This window comes from Rana temporaria, chromosome 1, assembly GCF_905171775.1.
Source record: "Rana temporaria chromosome 1, aRanTem1.1, whole genome shotgun sequence".
NCBI lineage: Eukaryota > Metazoa > Chordata > Amphibia > Anura > Ranidae > Rana > Rana temporaria.
The window spans coordinates 287,115,929-287,136,820 of NC_053489.1; the positions used below are offsets into that span (position 1 = coordinate 287,115,929).

The following is a 20,892-nucleotide window of genomic DNA, read 5'->3' on the forward strand; positions in this document are numbered from 1 at the left end:
AACGAAAGATCACTTTTAATGACAATTAATTATAATATGACTTGTACAGCAATTGTTTACGCTTTTTTTTTTTTTGCATTTTTTTAGCATGAATTTTTTTTTTTGGTGCCACAACAGACACTTGGGGTGTATTAGAAATCCTAGTCCTCACACCCACACATTGTATACAGGACATAGGCTCTTCCATGCTGAGGTGACTCCGTTCACATTCCTGTAGCCAGCCTTCCCCATCACCCATACACACACACACACACACACACACTACGGGAAGGGTTAATGAGCGGCAGCAGCGCAGGCGGAGCGGAAGGCTGACCCGGAAGCTGATGTGTCTCCGCCCGCAGGCTCGGAGATGGCGGAGTGGAAGGAGGAGGTGGATGTGCTGGTACAGCGGGTAGTAAAGGACATCACTGGAGCTTTCCGCAGGAACCCCAATATGTGAGTGGCTGTTAGGAGACGGCGTGACGTCACTGGGAGGTGTGGGCATGGCGCCTCCTGACCGCAGCTGTCAGCTGGGAAACTTTCCGTGCTGTCATCCCGGGTGACGGGATCCTGACAGGGGACGAGGCTGGCTGTACTGGTACTGGAGGGGGAATAGTCTTCAGGTTCTCCTTAGGGTGTGTGAGCATTGTCTCCACAATAAGGTCAGGACTGCTAATGAACTCTTCTCCTTTTACATGCTTGTCTGGGAAAACAAATCCCAGCTCAGTGTGAGGACATGCACTGTTTTGGTACTTATGTAGCGCCGTCCATTTACACAGCACTTCACATTTATGTTATACATTCGCTTTAGTCAAGGAGCTTACAATCTGAGGTCCCTAATAGACACGAGCGATTAGTTTTTCGTAACGAGTGGAACATTCGGCTGAATTTTGCATCTTTTGGATGCATCTGAACACCCAAAGAAAAAAGTAACACATTTCAACTAATACGAAAGAAATTATAATGAATGAATTCGGTGTGATTCGCTAAAGGTTTAACCACTTCCGGACCTGGCGCCGGCGTTATGCGTCGGTAGTCGGTACCTTAACGTTAAATACCAGGGTTATATACAGATATTTTCTTAAACGCCGGGTGGTCCACTTCACAATGAAAGTGGTCTCCGTGGCGGATTTGCCGCAAGATCACTTTTATTGGCGGCGGGAGAGGGGCCCACTCCCTCCACGTTTCGCCGTGTCTGCCGCTTAGCGGAGGCGTCGGTAGCGACAGAGACAGTCTGGTGGTTTTCCCTCTGAGGCACTGTGTTGATTGAGGTAATGATGGCCCCCCACTCGGCTCAATGACATTGGATGATGGCAGTGACGTCAAACGTCACTTCTGCCCAACGTCCTTCAGCCTAGGTTCCGACCAGTGCAATCTCGGATATCGCATGTTTTAATTTGCGATCGTATGCGATGTCTAAGCAATGGAAATTCAGCCATACAGTTGGCTGAATTCGCATTGGACTCGCACAGAAAAAGGTGCAGGGACTTATTTTTCCCCGCACTGGAATCGGATGGCATGGGTGTTCTCACCTATGCGATCCGATTCCTGCACAAATCCACAGTTCGCACTGCGATCTGTGAACTGATCTGGGGGTGCCATTAACAATACATTGACACCCACAGCTGTTCGCAGAGGGCAGTGTGGACTGCCTATGGGAGACGCTGTAAACGCATTGGTTCCCCCTTCCCACTAGTCTGAACCTACGCCAAAGGGACTTTTTATTTTATTTTATTTTTGTATTACATTTAAGTGTAAATATGACATCTGAGGTCTTTTTGACCCCAGATCTCACATTAAAGAGGACCTGTCGTGCTTTTTTTCTATTACGAGGGATGTTTACATTCCTTGTAATAGGAATAAAAGTGATCCAATTTTTTTTTTTTAAAGGGACAGTGTAAAAATAAAAAGTAAAATAAATAAGAAAACATTTTTTTAGAGCGCTGCGTCCCACCGAGCTTGCGCGCATAAGTGACTGCATATGTAAGTCGTACCCGCATATGTAAACGGTGTATAGAGGTATCACTGTGATCGTTGGAGCAAGCACAATAATTCTAGCCCTAGACCTCCTCTAAATCAAAGCTGGTAACCTGTAGACATTTTTAAATGTCGCCTATGGAGATGTCAAGTGTCAAAATTTGTCGCCATTCCAGGAGCGGGCGCAATTTAGAAGCATGATGTTGGGTATTAATCGGCGTAACGTTATCTTTCATAATGCGAATTTGCACAGGAGCCCTGTGTCTTTTGGTCTTTTTTAGGTCCGAATTCAGCAGAAAATTTGGGCTGAAATTGGACCTAAAACGGCGAACCAGGATGCACTGGACCCCTGCTGGGAGTTGCAACAGCATTAGGTGTGAACGGAGCCTTACCGTTTTCTAGTCCAATCAGTTGATTCATTCTGTGTTAGAGAAAAAAAAATGGGTCTGGTGTCACCAGTGACACACCTCCATCCCTGCAAAAAGCGTCTTTTGACGATTCATTCTGTATTAGGGGCTGGATTACTGGCATGGAATGAGCCCATATGAATTGTTTTTAACCACTTCTGCCCTGGAAGGTTGGACCCCCCTTAATGACAGAGCATTTTTTGCAATTCGGCACTGCGCTGCTTTAACTGACAATTGCGCTGTCGTGCGACGCTTTACCCAAACAAAATTGACGTCCTTTTTTTCCCCACAAATAGAGCTTTCTTTTGGTTGTATTTGATCACCTCTGCGGTTTTTATTTTTTTGCACTATAAACATAAAAAGAGCGTAAATTTAAAAAAAACAAAAAAAACAATGTTTTTTGCTATAATAAATATCCCACATTTATTTATTTTTTTCAAAATTTCTTCATCAATTTAGGCCAGGGGTGCCCAACCTTTTGAAGAGCAAGGGCCACTGAAGTGACTTGGTAACCGGTCACGGGCCACAATGAGCGGAGCAGGTGGATGGCAGCCCACTCGGCTCTATAGAGCCCACTCTACTCTCAGCACACCAAACTCGCAGGTAATAGAAGTCTATGGCACCTGTGGATCAGTTTGAAAGCAGCCCAGTAACCGCTGCAGAACAGATATGCCCATATACACACTGTGATTTTAGTAATAAACTTAACTTTAATAACGGTCTTCTGTTCTATTTTATTCCATCCCAGAGCAGGAGGTCACTGGCCACATCAGAGGGTACCCCTGGTTTAGGGCGATATGTATTCTACATATTTTTGGTAAAAAAATCTCAATAAGCGTATATTGAATGGTTTGCGCAAAAATTATAGCGTCTACAAAATAGGAGATATATTTATGGCTTTTTTTTTTTTTTACTAGTAATGGCGGTGATCTGCGATTTTTATCGGGACTGCGGTTGACAGATCGGACACTTTTTTTTTAGACCATTGGCGATCAAAGGGTTAACTGTGTTCCCTATGAGTGTTCTAACTGTGTGGGGGATGGGATTACAGAGACATGACAGAGATCACTGTTCGCCGCTCGCAACTGAGCCTACACGAGCCGCCGTACACCTACGATGATTCACGCAGGAGAGCCATTGTGCCGTTGTCAAACGAATAATACGAATCAATATCTATATTCTACAGAAATAACAAATCATCCAAAAATAAATTAACATAACTAATAAAACAGAATGAAATTACATTTTCCGTTGTTTGCCCACTTACAAAGAAATGAAGGGTCTATTGTTTTTATCATGGGTGTATTTTAAATGATCGAGACATATCAACCAAAAATCCAGAAAAAACACATGATACAAATGTTATAAATTGAGTTGTAGTTCAGTGAGTAAAATAAGTATTTGATCCCCAAGCAAAACATGACTTGGTACTTGGTGGAGAAACCCTTGTTGGAAAGACGTTTCTTGTAGTTGGTGACCGGGTTTGCACACATCTGAGGAGGGATTTAGGTCCACTCTTCTCTACAGAACTTCTCTAAATCCTTAAGGTTTCTTGGCTGTCGATTGGTAACTTAAAGTTTCAGCTTCCTCCATGAATTTTCTATAGGATTAAGGTCTGGGGACTGACTAGGCCACTCCATGACCTTAATGTGCTTCTTTTTGAGCCCCTCTTTTGTTGCTTTTGCGGTATGTTTTGGGTCATCATCATGCTGAAAGACCCATCTTCAGTGTTCTGGCTGAGGGACGAAAGTTCTCATTCAAGATTTTACAATACATGGCCCTGTCTATTGGCCCCTCAATGTGGCAAAGTCAGCCTGTACCTTTAGCAGAGAAACGGCCCCAAAGCATAATGTTTCCACCTCTGTGCTTGACTGTAAGGATTGCACTCTTAGGGTTTTTCACACTTTATCCGTTCAGATATACTCATCTGCATAAATTGACAGGTGCAACCATAGGAGCCCCATTCACATCATAAAACTGGGTGCTGCATAATGTGCGTCTAAATCTACCTCTCTGAAGCATAATCTGCATTTGCACTGCACTTCAGAGGAGACTGACAAGCAGTGAGGAGGTGATGTGATGCCACCTCACCACCTGTTTTTTAACCCCATTTTTGCAGACAAACGTGCTGCATCTGCATGTATGGCATGCATTAGCAGCACTTCCATATTTTTCTGTAAGTGTAGCTACATGTCAGGTACATTTTTACCACAAGCACAAAGCGCCATAAATGTGGTATGTAAATAAGCCCCTCCACGGTCTATTGCAGCTTACAGTGGTTGCAAACCTCAGACAGGAAATATGAACAAAGTATACCCCTCTATGGTGTCTCAATTAAGAGCACTAAGTGTCATTTCTTTCTGCTGCTTCATTCCTCTATTAGCAGGAATCACTTCTGACAAGTTTTCCTGACATCAAGAGAAAAATGGTGACAGGGGAGGGACCACCAGCAGAGTTACAGCCTCACCTTACCTGAGCCCATTCATGATCCAGTGCTGTGCATGAGAGCTGAGGCTCTCCCGGCTTTTTCCCTCCTCTCTGTGCAGATTGATAGTAGGGGAGCTATTGCCTCCCGCTGCTGTTAATCAAATGCTGTGTCAAAGTGGAGGGTGGGGCCGAGCCACCTGGTATGTCAATGGACGCAGGAAAGAGCTTGCACTAGTGCCCCCATTGAAATCGGCTTTCGATGGGGGCACTCGCCAAAGAGAAGGAGCGCTGGCGGGGGACCCCAGAAGAAAAGTATTTTGGCTGCTCTGTGAAGAACCTTTGCACAGAGCATGTAAGTATAACATGTTTGTTTTTTTTTGTTTTTGTTTGTTTTTTAAAGGAACCTTTAACATCACTTTAACACATGAAAATTTGCATTTTTAGATGTGTTGAAATGCAAGTTTTAAAAACTGTATTTATTTAGTTTGTTGCACACTGCTAATCAGATTGAGGTAAAGGGACAATCACAGCAGCCCTTTACTACTGTACCTCAATTCCCCTACACTAGTCAATGCTAATGCAGTGTAAGCACACCTCTAATGACCATATACATGAGGCTGGGTTCACACTTGTCCGACAAACGCTCCGACATAGGGAGCTCATGTCGCATGAGGTGTGAAAAATAATGTTTCCCTATGAGAGCCGTCTTAACTTGTCCGACAGAAGTCGGTCCGACTTTGAAAATGCTCCCTGTACTACTTTGGTCCGACATTGATACTACTTTAGCCCATTGAATATCATTGAAGTCGGACCAAAGTTGGAGCCTTGTCCTAACCATCCGACATTGTGATTATAGCAGCAGTAAAGGGAATTTATCTCACTCTGGGATTGTTTTGATTGGTCAAAGAACAAGTCAGACTATCACAAAGTCGGATCAAAGTAGTATCCTGTTCATGAAAGTCGGATGGATGTAGGACCAATGTCGCAGAGCAAAGTAGGATGAAAGTCGTACTACTGTTGTGTAGTATAGTGTTAACACAACCTTAGCCCTCCGATCAGATGTGTCACTTAGTGTTTTTTTCTAAGAATTTTAACTAAATGATGTCCCAGCTATTTTCCAGTTGATAAGGACAACACTTCTTTACATCATTTTACGGCTCATTTCTTCAGAAAATGTTTTATCGGCCCTTTCTTTGTGATAAAATGCTGTAAGCTGCAATTACCACTATAAAGTTAATTACCAAAGTGTTCTCTTTTTTTCAGATTTAGCCTTGGCATCAGTAGACATAATGGGGCCCCTTGCAGATTGATTCCAATTAGTCTGGACCACTGTAAAATATGCTTGTGGCATCCCTGCCTTCTACAGTTAGGTGGGATAATGCAGAATTTGCCAGAATTGTTCCTAAAGACCTTACAACTGGTCACGTTTGGCAGGTGTCCACACCTTTAAGAACCTTGGTTTATCTGCATGTTCTTGAGAACATAAAGTGGGGGTAGGGCTATGACACTAGGGGGGGTGACACTGCTGGTGGACAAGTGTGAGATTATTGCACAATCTGCTACCCTAAACTGCAAGCATGTTGTTTACTTGTTTATCTGAAATGGACATCTGAGAATTTGGCTAGATTTCAAAAAGACTGGTAGTCAGTGTTAGGTGCTGTAATTAAGATTCAATGGGAATGTCTGCCAGTTTTTAGATGTGTTTTATGTGACACTTATGCCTTCGCTGCTTATTTGAAGTAACCTGACAAAGGGCTTAAAACCTATTTAAAGGTAGAATGTGAGCTTGCATGTATTCAGTATACTTGCTGCCTTTTTAAATGTGCATATACCTGTATGAGTACAAACTATAATGCCGCATACACACCATCCACTTTATTTGATGAAAAAAATGACGTTTTTAAAAACGTCACTTTAATTGACCGTGTGTGGGGGAAAACGTCGTTTTATGTCTTGTAAAAAACGACAAAAAAAATTTGAAGCATGCTTCAATTTTATGTGCCGTTTTTCAAAACGTCATTTTTTACTTCACAGAAATTGACCGTGTGTAGCAAAAAACGTCGTTTAAAACAACGTTTTTTCACCCGCGCATGCCCAGAAGCTAGTTATGAAGCGAGCTTCAATGGAAAAGAGTGGTGAACGTAACCTCGCTTTGCTAGAACATTGTGAGAAAAACTATGGTGTGTAGGCAACTTCGTCTTTGAAAATTGAAGTTTCAAAAACGTCGTTTTTTTACTTCACAGAAAATGTCGTTTTTTTTCATCACATAAAGTGATGGTGTGTATGGGGCATTATGGTGTGATACAATCTATAACATGGGGTATTGATGCTATCTACTTTCATTCTTTAAAACGGGCCTATACAAATTTTCCTAAATCCAGAAAATTGTTCCACAGTGTTAGCAAGACAGCAAGTTTGTATCTTAAATGTTTTCACCCACCAAGGCAGCCAATACATATACAGCTTTCTTTAACCCCACGGCCAACCCCCATGCCCTCCTCCAAGATCAGGCATATATACCTCTAATACAGTAGTTGAGGTGTAACTGGACTATTAGGGTTTGATTTACGACAATTGGAGAGGGCAAAATCTGGTGCAGCTCTGCAAAAAAAAAACTTCCATTTCTTTTCTTTTCTTTTTTTTTTGGCAAAGCTTAAAGTGGCTGTAGACTGCGTTCACACCTGAGCGTTTTTCTTTATTTTTTTTTTTATTTTAATTGTTTATTTTGGGAAAGAGGTCCGAATGGACCACAATGTTACAGTACAATACAGAACATTTCTTACACCTACAAAAATCACCTGACCGGTTTCAACTCGAAAATGCTTGAAAAACACCCAACAAGCAAAATCCCTTTCATTTCAATGGCACCACATCTGAGCGTATTGTCACCTGAAGCAAAACATTGAGCAAAATCGTCTTTTTGGGCAGATTGCATGCGTTTTTCTGCTTTTTACATCGGTGACCTATTGACCTGTAAAAAAAATTGTGTTAAAAATCATAGCAAAAATTCCCAACTTTCTGCCTGAAAACAAATTGCTCAGGTGTGAATGCAGCCTTACAGTGACTATCCTCAGGTGATACACAGAGCTTAAACAAATCCTCCAACGTATGTTGTACATGATTTATCTGCAGTCTTCTCTACAGCCGTTCAAAGTCCAGAATTTATAAAGTTTGCCGGCGTTTAAAAAACAGGAAGTCAAGCTGAAGTTACTCTGGCAAAGCTCGGTGGGGGGAGAGCTCTGAGACCTGATTGGAGTGAAGAAACCAATGATTTTTTTAATAAAAATAAATAAAAAATAAGTTATTTTTTAAATCTGTGTTTTTTTGTTTTTTTTTATTATTTATTTAAATCAAATTTAATTTAATAAAATGCTTTTGGAGTGAAAATCTATCTACAGATAGTTTTCTATTTAAGATACATTAATAATTTAGTTTATTCGGCATTAAATGGAGATTAGTTACAGAATATACAGCCTCATGCAACATACTGTAATAGTTACATTTTTGGTAAACTCATTTAATGAATGCAAGCTGAGATAACATGCACTGCATTGATGCATTCACACAATTTCACAGTAACCATGAGATAAAACAAAAAATATTCCTTTATCCCCATGTTTTGCAAATCTATGTACACTACAAACTGTATCATTTGAATTGGTTTCTGATGTTCCACTAACCTGACATCTTATTTTAAATAGGAAACCTTAATTTTGTTTACAAATAATAGATTCGAACTACCAGCAAGAATAAGTTCTTACATTTAAAGAGCACCTGTCATTTCAGATCCATCATGGCAGCGCCTGTTAGCGGGCATCCACTCACCTGCTGTCGCTGTCACTGCTGCATCACCAGATGTCCCATTAAAGTGAATGAGACTTCAGTGAGTCAACAGCGGGTCAGAGGAGGAGCCACTGTGGGACAGAGGTGACAGTTGCTCTTTAAAAATGTTGGATTTAAATCGAGTCGATTTAAATCAAGTCTTTTTACTAGTGATTTAAATTGACTGACTTGATTTAAATCAAATCCACCCTGAAAAAACACCCCTCCACATAGGACAGGGCTGAGGCTGTCAATCAGCTGTAGCTCCTTCCCCTGTCACAATTTTTCTTTTGGTGTCAGGAAAACTTGTCAGACGTGATTCATGTAGATGGCAGAGGAACAAGACGGCAGACAGAAATGAGACATGGTGCTTTTAATTGGGACAAGTACATACTATGGAAGGATATGTTTTGTTCATATCTGATGTTTACAACCACTTGAACAAGTTGAAGTTAGGCTTCATGTACACGGGACGTTGTTTAACCCAGGGTTTGACAAATTTGCTTGGAATCTAGGAGCCAGCTAAAAAAGTTAGGAGCCAGAAAATGCGCCCCGTCCCGACAAGCTTGGGCGTAGAAGCGAACACATACATGAGTAGCGCCCGCATATGTAAAAGGTATTCAAACCACACGTGAGGTATCGCCGCGATCGGTAGAGCGAGAGCAATAATTCTAGCTCTAGACCTCCTCTGTAACTCAAAACATGCAACCTGTAGATTTTTTTAAACGTCGCCAATGGAGATTTTGAAGGGTAAAAGTTTGTCAGCATTCCACGAGCGGACGCAATTTTGAAGCGTGACATGTTGGGTATCAATTTACTCGGCGTAACATTATCTTTCACAATATAAAAAAAAATTGGGATAACTTTTTACTGTTGTCTTATTTTTTTAATTAAAAAAAGTGTATTTTTTCCCAAAAAAGTGCGCTTGTAAGGCAGCTGCGCAAATACGGCATGACAGAAAATATTGCAACGATCGCCATTTTATTCTCTAGGGTGTTAGAATAAAAAATATATATACCACCAGATGGCGCCAGCTCACAGAAGGAAGAGCTTGGGACTTCACAAAGCCGCCGCCTTAATTACCGACCGTCACGTGCCCGCCGCGATCGCGGGGCGGGGGAGGTGGGGGCGCACGGAGACACAGGATCCTGTGCCTCCATGCGCCCCACCTCCCCTGCTGCACGATTGCACGGTGGCCGGTAATTGAGGCTGCGGCCTTGTAGGCCGCAAAGCCGCGGGCGCCAGGTCACAATTTCTTGTCGCCAATGTGACCTGGCGCCCGGATATTGTCGACCCCTGGTTTAACCTCTCCTGAACGATTTAACTTGACAGCTAGAAACCGATGTCTAAAAATGTCTTCTTAGCCGCGTTTACATGGCGCGTTTGCGTTTAGAAAAAAATGTCTTTTCCTTTTTTTTTTTTATGAAAAACGTCTGTAAACGAAACGCTGTTCAACTCGAGTTACCGCGTTTACAGGCGTTTGGCATTTGAAATGCCTCTGACCATCCATCCTTCTAAACTCAACTGACTATAAACGACCCTGTGTGACAGAGTAGGGTTCAGGGGCAGCTGAAAAAATCCGTTTACCAGCAGCAATGTACATGAGGCCTTAGAAGCTGATTGGCTGCCATGCCTCTGCCTCTGTTATCTTATCAGATTTTACACTCTACAGTTTGTGCATCAACCCCTTAGTTTCTACCCATTAACACAGAAAATCATTCTGGTAATATTATTGTTGTGTTGCCTTGTGAATTGTTGATAATATAATTTGTCTGTGTTTTTATAGAGATGAAATTGGGTTAATTCCATGTCCTGAAGCAAAGTATAATCGCAGCCCTATAGTATTGGTGGAGAACAAGTTGGGAGTGGAAAGCTGGTGTATCAAGTTCCTGCTACCCTATGTACATAACAAGCTTTTGCTTTATCGCCAGAAGAAGCTTTGGCTTAATAGAGATGGTAAGTGTAATTCTGATGTTAAAGGTTTCCTGAGACTTCCTGTGTATTTTTGCATCACAAACTGACACTAACCTGCAGTTAATAGATCTTGACTAGGGAAGTGTTAACACTATATTAATGGAATAATTGCAGCAGCTAGGTAGCCTTTTTGCTGAATGAAATGTTTGATAGCTCTTGTTTATCAGTGTGTATGTTAGACGGAATCAGCCTGTTTTGCCTTTTGCCAACCAGTCAGATTAAAGGACCGAAAATAATAAAAGGAAATTGTAATTCTGAAACTGTTGTGTTGCTGGAGTTCTCCCTTCCATAATCTCTAACTCTGCTCCCACCCATCAAATTCCAGCCTCTTCTGTTGTATTCTCCATAATATAAAATGAAGTCCTTAAGCTCCTTCTGCTGCATTTACACATATATGCAGCCTCGTTGAAGTGGGTCTTATTCCGCGAGGCTGCATACATAAGCTTACACATGTTTGTGCTGGGAGAACACTTCTTAGTGCGCTCCCAGCACAGGGTCTGGGCTCTGACAAAGAGCCCCAGGTCCCGTACTAGTGATCGGGTACCAGGGTCAATTGCCCTTGTGTTTCTTTTTATTTTATTTTTTTATCTCTTGAATGGGGAAAAAGCTACATTTGTATCTCCTGTTCCTGCTAGATGAGAAAAGTGTAAACAAAAACAAATGCGTAATAAAATAGGTGGATCAGGGTTTAATCGTAGTCAGGATTCGCGTTGCGATCAAAGATCAGCCTCAGTATATTTTAGGTAGGATTAGAAATAAAATAAAAAATAAATGTAATTGTTCTCAGTGTTGGTTAGTGTCAGTATACTGAAACAACTGCAAACTAATGTTTTCAAACCCCACTAGGTATACCAACAACAAATACCATACACATATGTGGTATCGCTGTTATGTCAGAAGCCGGAACATTTATTTTGCGTTTTTTCTTTGGTAGGTTATGATAATTGCAAAAATATACAGTCACATTTAAATATTATTTTACCATTTTGCCCAGTTTTCCTTTTAATAATAATAATAAAAAAACAGGAGATATACATTACCATTTACCACCAAACAAAAGCCCAATTCATCCTGAAAAAAAGAATAAGGTGCAATTCACCTAGATACCATAAGTAGTTACATGGATAGTACAGTGTTACAAACCTATGTCAATGTTGCAAAGCTGTGTTTAGTCATTAGGATTTGTTTTACCCTCTGTCATGAAGGGGTTAAGAGAGATCTGGTCTTGGATGGACTGACATTTTAGGGCTTGATTTACATCTACGTTGTTTACCCAGGCACAACAGCCTATTTATTTGAATGGGCTGCTGTAACTTTTGAAAATGCAAGGAAACTGTCCCTGCACGTTTTCAGAAAATGCAGCCGCAGGGAAACCGCATGGTATAATGCAATTTCCAGTGTGTGGGGTGTTATTAGGATTAATGGTACCCCACACATCTCCTAAGCAACAGTGCGTTTTTCTCTGTGGGGGCGGGAAAGCATGCCTAGCCTTAAAGGAGTTGTAAAGGTAAAAAAAAAATTCCCTAAATAGCTTCCTTTACCTTAGTGCAGTCCTCCTTCACTTACCTCATCCTTCCATTTTTCTTTTAAATGTCCTTATTTCTTCTGAGAAATCCTCACTTCCTGTTCTTCTGTCTGTAACTAAACACAGTAATGCAAGCCTTTCTCCCTGGTGTGGAGAAAGCCTCTTGAGGGGGGAGGGAGCGAGTAGGAGTGTCAGGATGCCCACTAACACACAGCTCCTTTCTCTATCTGCAAAGTAGAGAGTGTCCTGACACTCCTGCTCTCCCCCCCCTTTTTTTTTTTTTTTAACGTTCACAACCACTTTAAGTCATGTCTTGGCCTGTTGCTCTTTTCATTTAATGTTTGGATAAAAGATTCCTACCGATACTGTGTTCTGGAATGACGTTCTATGACGGCCCCCAGAACCTCTGCTCTCATGCGCCTGCAGCCTGGCGGTTGCGCTATTTCTACGACACTGCGCGACCCTGATCTCGGTAAAGAGCCGATGACACGGCTCTTTACCCATGTGATCGGCTATGTCCAATCACAGTCGGTCACATGTAAACAAGGAAGTACTGTTTATCGGCTCACACTGACAGTGTGTGGCGAGAAAAGCCGATCGGCAGCATCACCTCGCAGGGCAGACTGGACAGGTAACCAAGGCACTGATCATGATCAGTGCCCTGATTACAGTACAGCCCCAGCAGTGCCTCCTCATCAGTGCCACCTCATTAGCGCACATCGGTGAAGGAGAAAAATTACTTCTTTACAAAATTTACTGACAAGCTTATTTTTTTTTTTTTCTGTCTTTTTTTTCTTTTTTCTGTCTTTTTTCTTTTTTTTTTTCTTTAGCAAAATATAAAAAAAACAGCAGAGATTAAATTCCACCAGCTGAAAATTGGCATATGCAGGAAGGGGGTTAAAGGTAGAGGTAGACCTATATATCGGTCGGCCGATATATCGGCCGATATTTGGCCGTTTTTGTGAAATCGGCATCGGCCGATTTTTGTGAAAGAATCGGCCGATAAGCGGCTAAAGTGTCCGGCCCGCATGGCCGCCTGCCCTGCAGTACTGACCCCACTCCCATGTATCCGATTCCTCCATCTGCACGGCCACCACAGAAGGGACATAGATTTCACTGGCATCGTGCCGCCAGCCGTGCCCCGCCCCCTCCCTCGGCTTGCTGTAATAGGGACAGGGAAAAAACAAACAATCATTGGCTTACAACTGCTGCCTGACTAATGTAACTCCCCCCAGCAGGAATGTCTTCCTTCCCTGCTGGCATTACACCAAGTTCTAAACAATGATTGGCTGATCAGCTCATCAGCATGCACCTAGCCTATTAGGTGCATGCAGATAGATTTGGATTATGATACCAGCATGTATGGAGGTTAAGTTGCCCAAATTATGTGCTACTGTGCCCCCCTGCAGAATTTATTAAAACTCCTTTTAAAAGGGAAACCTGGCTGAGGCTGGCATTGAGAAAATGGATGAGGATGACTTTGGGTGGAAATGAGTTACATTGTGGAGATCCTTCTCACAATGTAACTCTCATCCCCATCCATCTTCACAATGCAACACAATCATCTTCATCCCCACCCAGCACCATCCACCCCACTCCAACGCATCCCCTGCACCATCCATCCCTTTCCAAAACACATCCCCACCCACGTCCAGCACCATCCACCCCTCTCCACAATGCATCACCACAACGCATCCCCACCCACGCCCAGCACCATCCATCCCACTCCACAATGCATCTCCACAATGCATCCCCACCCATGCCCAGCACCACCCACCCCTCTCCACAATGCATCCCCACCCACGCCCAGTACCACCCACCCCTCTCCACAATGCATCCCCACCCACGCCCAGCACCATTCATCCCTCTCCACAACACATACCCAGCACCATTCATCCCTCTCCACAAAGCATTCCCACCCACCCCTCTCCACAATGCATCACCGCAACGCATCCCCACCCATTCCCAGCACCATCCATCCCACTCCACAATGCATCCCCACCCACCCCTCTCCACAATGCATCCCCACCCATGCCCAGCACCACCCACCCCTCTCCACAACACATGGCTGTGAAGGAGGCGGGTACAGAGAGGTGGCTGTGGAGGAGGCGGGTACAGAGAGGTGGCTGTGGAGGAGGCGGGTACAGAGAGGTGGCTGTAGAGGAGGGGGTACAGAGAGGTGACTGTAGAGGAGGGGGTACAGAGAGGTAGCTTTACAACCACCTCTCTGTACCCCCCTCCTCCACAACCACCTCTCTGTACCCCCTCCTCTACAGCCACCTCTCTGTACCCCACTCCTCTACAGCCACCTCTCTGTACCCGCCTCCTCCACAACCACCTCTCTGTACCCCCCTACTCCACAACCACCTCTCTGTACCCCACTCCTCTACAGCCATCTCTCTGTACCCCACTCCTCTACAGCCACCTCTCTGTACCCGCCTCCTCCACAACCACCTCTCTGTACCCCCCTCCTCCACAACCACCTCTCTGTACCCCCCTCCTCCACAACCACCTCTCTGTACCCCCTCCTTAAAATGACTAAGATTGTATTTTTTCTCTTTTTTTAATAATTATGAGGTGGCACTGATGGGCTGCACTGGTGGGCACTAATGAGGTGGCACTGATGGACACTGATAGGCTACACTGGTGAGCTGCATTGGTGGGCACTGATGGACACTGATAGGCTGCACTCCACCTCAACACCCTAAACAATAACCTCCTCCCCAACCTAGATTTTCTGAGATAATAAAAAAAAAAGAAAATCGGCCTAAAATATCGGCCGCAAATATCGTCCTAAAATATCGGCCATCGGCCGCCCCAATTTTGAAATATCGGCATCGGTATCGGCCAGAGAAAAACCCATATCGGTCGACCTCTAGTTAAAGGCAAATGGTTAAACAACATCCGTGTTTTTTCTTTCCCTCATAAATCTTTATGTAGTTTCCTCCATTCAGTTTTAAACTGAACTCTTGGGAAACTAAAAGATTACCATTGCAGTGGGGAAGTGTCAGAAGGAAGGGAAGAGTGCTGTAAGCTGGCGGAGCGAGGAGTATGGTTTCCTAAAGGTGCTTATTCCTGAGACCCAGGCAAAAGTGTAATACTCCGTACACACGATCCAAAAATCGGTCGACAGATCGTCCGTCTTTTTTTGTTTACTAGTCGCAAGTAGAAATTTAATGGGTTACTAAAGTCACAAATTCTCTTACGACTGAAAATAAAATCGGAAGAGAAGTCTGTTGTAATGTATTTGTATTGTATTTTAGTCAGTACAGTTGTCATGCGAAATGAAAATCGTACAAGGAAAATTTTCGTGCTTGTCCGATCTAATATCGGATGAATTGTCCTGATCACCAATTGTGGAGCCCCATTATAGGCACAATTTTTTAATTTTCCCAGAGTTCAGCTTTAACCACCTCAGCCCCTGAAGGATTTACCCTCTTAATGACTAGGCCATTTTTTTTTTTGCGATGCGGCAGTGTGTCGCTTTACCTGACAATTGCGCGGTCGTGCAATGCTGTACCCAAACAAAATTGAGGTCGTTTTTTTTTTTTTGTTTTTTTTTGTTTTTTTTGTGGGACTGCGATGTTGCGGCGGACAATTTAGACACTTTTGACACTTTTTTTTCTTGGGACCAGTGACATTATTGCAGTGATCAGAGCTAAAAATAGCCACTGAGTACTGTATGAATGTCGCTGGCAGGAAAGGGGTCAACACTAGGGGGCGATCAAGGAGTTAAGTGTTCCCTAGGGAGGTATTTCTAACTGTGGGGCGAGTGGACCGACGGAGTAGAGAGAGATCTCTGTTCCTGATCACTAGGAACAGACTATCTCTACTTCCCTGACAGAACAGGGATCTGTTTGTTTACATTGACAGATCCGCGTTCTGTCTCTCTGTGGAGCGATCGCCTGCTATAGCCTTTAAAAGGACCACTGTACCTGTATGGCGATCTGCCCAGGGGAGCCAGTATAACTGCGGTAGGTGCCCGGCAAGCGTTTTAAACCCTTACCTGTACCTGCTTATTTGCCGCCATTTGTCCTGTACATCTTTGTAAAAATCAGAGATGAAATGGATTTTTTTTATAGACCCACAAATCAAAAGGTAGGGAGCTACAGTTACATGCTGTACAAAAGCTGATGCGAGGGAAGGGACACCCTCCCTTTCACTGAGGAACAGAGCTAAGTCTGTCAATCAGCTGGGGTTCCTTCCTATGTCACCTTTTTTCTTCTGGTGTCTGGAAAACTTGTCAGAAGTGATTCATACTGATGGCAGAGTTACTAGACAATGGAGAGAAATAATGCTTTGAAGAGAGGCAAGTACAAACACCTATAGAAATATGTGCTTTGTTCAGATTTCATGCCTCAGGTTTACAACCACTTTAGGTTAACAAAGAATTTTCTTTATTTTTTTATTGTTTCTTTAGGTAATACAAGAGATCTGACTATCATTCTGACCTTATGCGTCATACTTGTTAGCCTTGAAAGCAAACACAGCTGTAAAGGCTATTACTGTATAGATTATACACACACACTTAATTTTTTGTACTGTAGCCTTTTGACTACGATGAATAAGAAAAGGAAGAATCCTTTTAGTCGTTTAGATTTCTTTGGTGGTGGTGGTATGTTTGTGACCTTCGGGAGCGTAGAAAATAGTTTGTATACTAAAGGCTTCCAAGTATGCCATTAAAGGGGGACATTAATCACTAGTACAGGTGAATACCCTATTTAACCACTTCATCCCCGGAAGGATTTCCCCCCTAAATGACCAGGCCATTTTTTGTGCGACTCTGTATCCAAACAAAATGTACGTCTTTTTTTTTCCCCCCCCCCCACAAATAGAGCTTTCTTTTGGTGGTATTTGATCACCTCAGCAGTTTTAATTTTACGCTATATACAAAAAAAGAGCGCCAATTTAGAAAAAAAACGATGTTTTACTTTCTGCTATAATAAATATCCCCAAAAAAATGTCTTTAGGCCGATATGTATTCTTATACATATTTTTGCTAAAAAAAATTGCAATAAGTATGTATTGATTGGTTTGCGCAAAAATTATAGCGTCTACAAAATAGGGAATAGATTTATGGCATTTTTATTTTTTTATACTTGCAATAGTGGCGATCTGAGATTGCGGCGGACAGATCGGACACTTTTGACACTTTTTGGGACATTTATACAGCAATCAGAGCTAAAAAAATAGCCACCGTTTTCTGTATAAATGTCGTGGGCAGGGAAGGGGGCGATCAAGGGGTTAAATGTGTTTCCTAGGGAGTGTTTCTAACTGTAAGGGGATGGGACTGCCTGGAGGAGGAGACTGATTGCTGTTTATAATTGGTATGAATAGCAGATCTGTCTCCTCTCCCCTGACAGAACGGAGATCTGTCTGTTTACATTGACAGACCTCCGTTCTGTGTCTCTCAGAAGCAATCGCGGGTGCCCGACTGACATCGTGGCCGCCGGGCACGTGCATCAAATCCTATGTCACGCAGCGCGTACAGCTATGACAATTTTGCGCAGGGGAGCCAACCTACTGCTGTATAACGGCGTTGGCTGGTCAGCAACTGGTTAAATAGAAATGAAAGGCAAAACATTTGTTTATAGATATAAACAAATATATAAATAAGTGATCAAGTGAAAACATTCCCTCTGTTCTCAGCTGCATAAGAGCTAGGGGGAGGAAGAACAGTAGTACACTATTCTTCCCAGTAAATAGCTGTGCGGGGGGGGGCGGCACGTCAGAGTTCCCAGCATAGCTACACAACTGACCACGGTGTGTGTTCTGCTTAGTGTGATCAGTTTTTCAGAGGCAAGCAGAAGAACAGGCAGGAAATGCCAGGGATTTCACGCAAAGGAAGCAATACAAAGAAAAGAGGATACTTTCTCATACAAGTAAATAGTACAGCAGGCAAATATCAGGAATATGAAATGTTGGGTTTACATATTCTTTTTCTATGCAAGATAGTGTTATAAAAATGATGCATTACATATAAACTTTATGCATTGTGGGATGTTTTTCTGTCTTCTACGGTTTAGTCTTAGGTCACTGCAAACAAGAAATACATCAGTTTTAGATTTATTGTCTTTTTTGTAGTATTATATTTATTGGCTTGTGCCAGAAACCTGTTCTTTCAGTATTTCAGTGCCACAAAAACAATGTTTATATTTTACCTATACCATTGTTAAAAATGAAAACCTAAAATGGACTTAACATGAGAACAAGAGGTGCATTTGTTTAGCTCTTCAACAGAACAGCTCAAGATAGACTTGGCTGGTTCTACGGATTTTCCCAGTTCAAAGACTCCTTTGTGTGGACCCAGACCATTGGAGTGACCACATCTCAGCCTTTCCCAAATCGGGCACAGCTTTGATTTAAAAAGCTTTGTGTACTCAAATGTTGCTTTCTTTCCTGAGTGCTATATGTGCTACCATGCTATTTTATTTTCATTTTAACAACCTACCGTAATTTCTTCTGTAGCAGGCTAACACCTTATATCTGTAAAAAGGGGGGGAAAAATATTTTGCAGTTGTATGAATAGGGCAACATTCTTGTTGGAGAAAGTGATTAAGTGTTCAGGAAGCTATTCTTGTACTAAAGCCTGTGCTAAAAATAAACGCTACTTGGTGACTTTGCTGTTTTTTTGTTTTTTTATTCTTTTTAAGAACAATAATTACTTTAGAAACTCTCTTCTAACATGCTATAAAAAGCCATTAACAAAAAAATCTAATATTCAAATTATATATATATATATTTTCAACTAAATTTTAAAAACGAACAGAAAAATGTGTATGTTGCTTTCTGGCAACTGGGGGTTATTTGTACAGCCATAGGCGTGCGCACAGGGTGTGCCAGGTGTGCCCAGGCACACCCTAATCAGTTCCTACTGTGCAGATTCCCCCTGCTGCCCGGTATCCCCTCCCACAGCATGGCTGCGCTTCCCACATCTCCCATTGGATATTATTGCAGTGGTCATACATAGATGATATTTCAGGATGAGTGGGGGAAGGGGTAATGTAATTTACCGCCCCCTTCCCTTTCTGAATGAACACAGTGAGAGATCGGTACCATGTTTTTGAGCTTTCAGGTGCACACCCTAATGCATCAGGCTGCGCACACCTATGTGTACAGCGTTTGCCAGCAGCACACTAATGTCCTGTTCTTATGATTGGGCCAATGCTTTTCCAAAAAGTCTTCACAGAGCTTTGGCTGGCCATAGACAAAAGAAATTTCCTGCAACCACGCGTTTCAGGAAGGAAATTTGCTCTATTCCCCCATCAACACAGACAGTGCTGACAGGGGAACCCCCCTGCCTAGCCATTGTGTTTTCGCTGTCCCCACCAAGAGAACACAGTGATTATTGCTATTGCTGCTTGCAATGATCGCAAGTACAATCCGGCAGGCTGGTTATATCCAAGTTGATCAATTAAAAAATTTCAACCTACCCATGCAAGGTTTGAGTCTCGGCTGGTTCCTGCTGAACTGGCTGGGATTCTAACCATCTATGGCCAGCTTAAAGTAATTGTAAAGTCTAACTTTGTTATTTTTAATAATAAAAACAAAAAAAAGTTATACTTGCCTCCTCGGTTGTAGTGAAATTGCACAGAGCAGCCCGATCCTCCTCTTCTCTGGTCCCTCCTTGGCTCTTCTGGGCCCTCCCTCCTGTTGGGTGCCCCCACAGTAAGCAGCTTGCCCCCTTTCTATACCATTGGCTGACTTTGACAGCAGCTGGAGCCAATGGCACCTGTCCGTTTTTTTCATCTGACCTGATCCGATCTGCCGGGCGGGTGGAAAATAGGGTCACCATCTGTCTGATTTTCATGGACAGGATTGGATAGCAGCAGGTGTCAGCGGACATGTCACTGCTGACATACACCGCTCCATAGAGGTGAATGGAATGTCCGATCGGGTCTGCCTGAAAGACTGAAAGGCAGACCTGATCGGAAAGCCAGTGTGAAAGGGGCCTTGGGGCTTACATACACTAGTCGGATCCATTGTGTTTAATGCATGCACTTTTGCGTGGGTTGCATTTAGGGTTGCCACCTCATCCCTTTAAACCGGAACACATATGAATTACACAAGTTCTGAGGCTAATTAAATGCAGATAATGCAACAAGTGAGTTTTAGGCTCGGTTTACACCTATGCAAATTGAATGTGTGTTTCGTCGCATCCAATTCACGTAGCAGGAGAATGTGACTGGCTCTCTATGGAGCCAGTTCACATATCTCCTCAGCAGGGCCGGCGTGGTGTGCAGGAAAAACGTGTGCCTTTTTTGGTGCGTTTCAGGTTCGAATTCAGCCCAAAATTCGGGCTGAAATCAGACCTGAAACGGTGAACCAGCACGCACGGGACCCCTGCTGTGCGACGGATGCAGCGATAGTGTGAACCGAGCCTCAATTATCACCTTAATCAGCCACAGAACCTGTGTAATTAATATGTGTTCGGGTTTAAGGGAATGAGGTGGCAACTCGTTGCGTTAAGGCCACCCATTAATTTGCACTACCTTATGCACCACTACAGACCTAAAATAGTATCCTCTGTTTTTTTTGTATCACACCACACCTTGTAGTGCAGTGCAACTTGGGTTCGTTTGGGTGCCATACAAACTATTAACACAGTGGTGTGAACAGACCCTATAGGGATGCTATGACTACCACCTTTCTTAATAAGACACCAAGACTAATCAGGTGGTTTTAATAAAGGCAGATCCTCCCACTTGCTGGGGTTTTAAAAGTGATGGCAAAACGTTTCTGTAGTATAGGAAAAGCAAGCTGCATTATTTTTTTCTAAAA

At 42.9% G+C, this 20,892-nt stretch overlaps 1 protein-coding gene across 1 annotated transcript in view; it reads left to right on the top strand.

Moving 5' to 3' along the window:
* Positions 1–294: 294 nt before the first annotated feature.
* The window catches only part of PTAR1 (protein prenyltransferase alpha subunit repeat containing 1), a 77,892-nt gene continuing 57,294 nt past the window's right edge, over positions 295–20,892 (top strand). The window contains exons 1-2 of the mRNA XM_040356781.1: positions 295–435; positions 10,399–10,568. Of these exons, the coding sequence (XP_040212715.1) occupies positions 350–435; positions 10,399–10,568 (256 nt within the window). The 5' untranslated portion in view covers positions 295–349. The remainder of the gene's footprint in view (positions 436–10,398; positions 10,569–20,892) is intronic.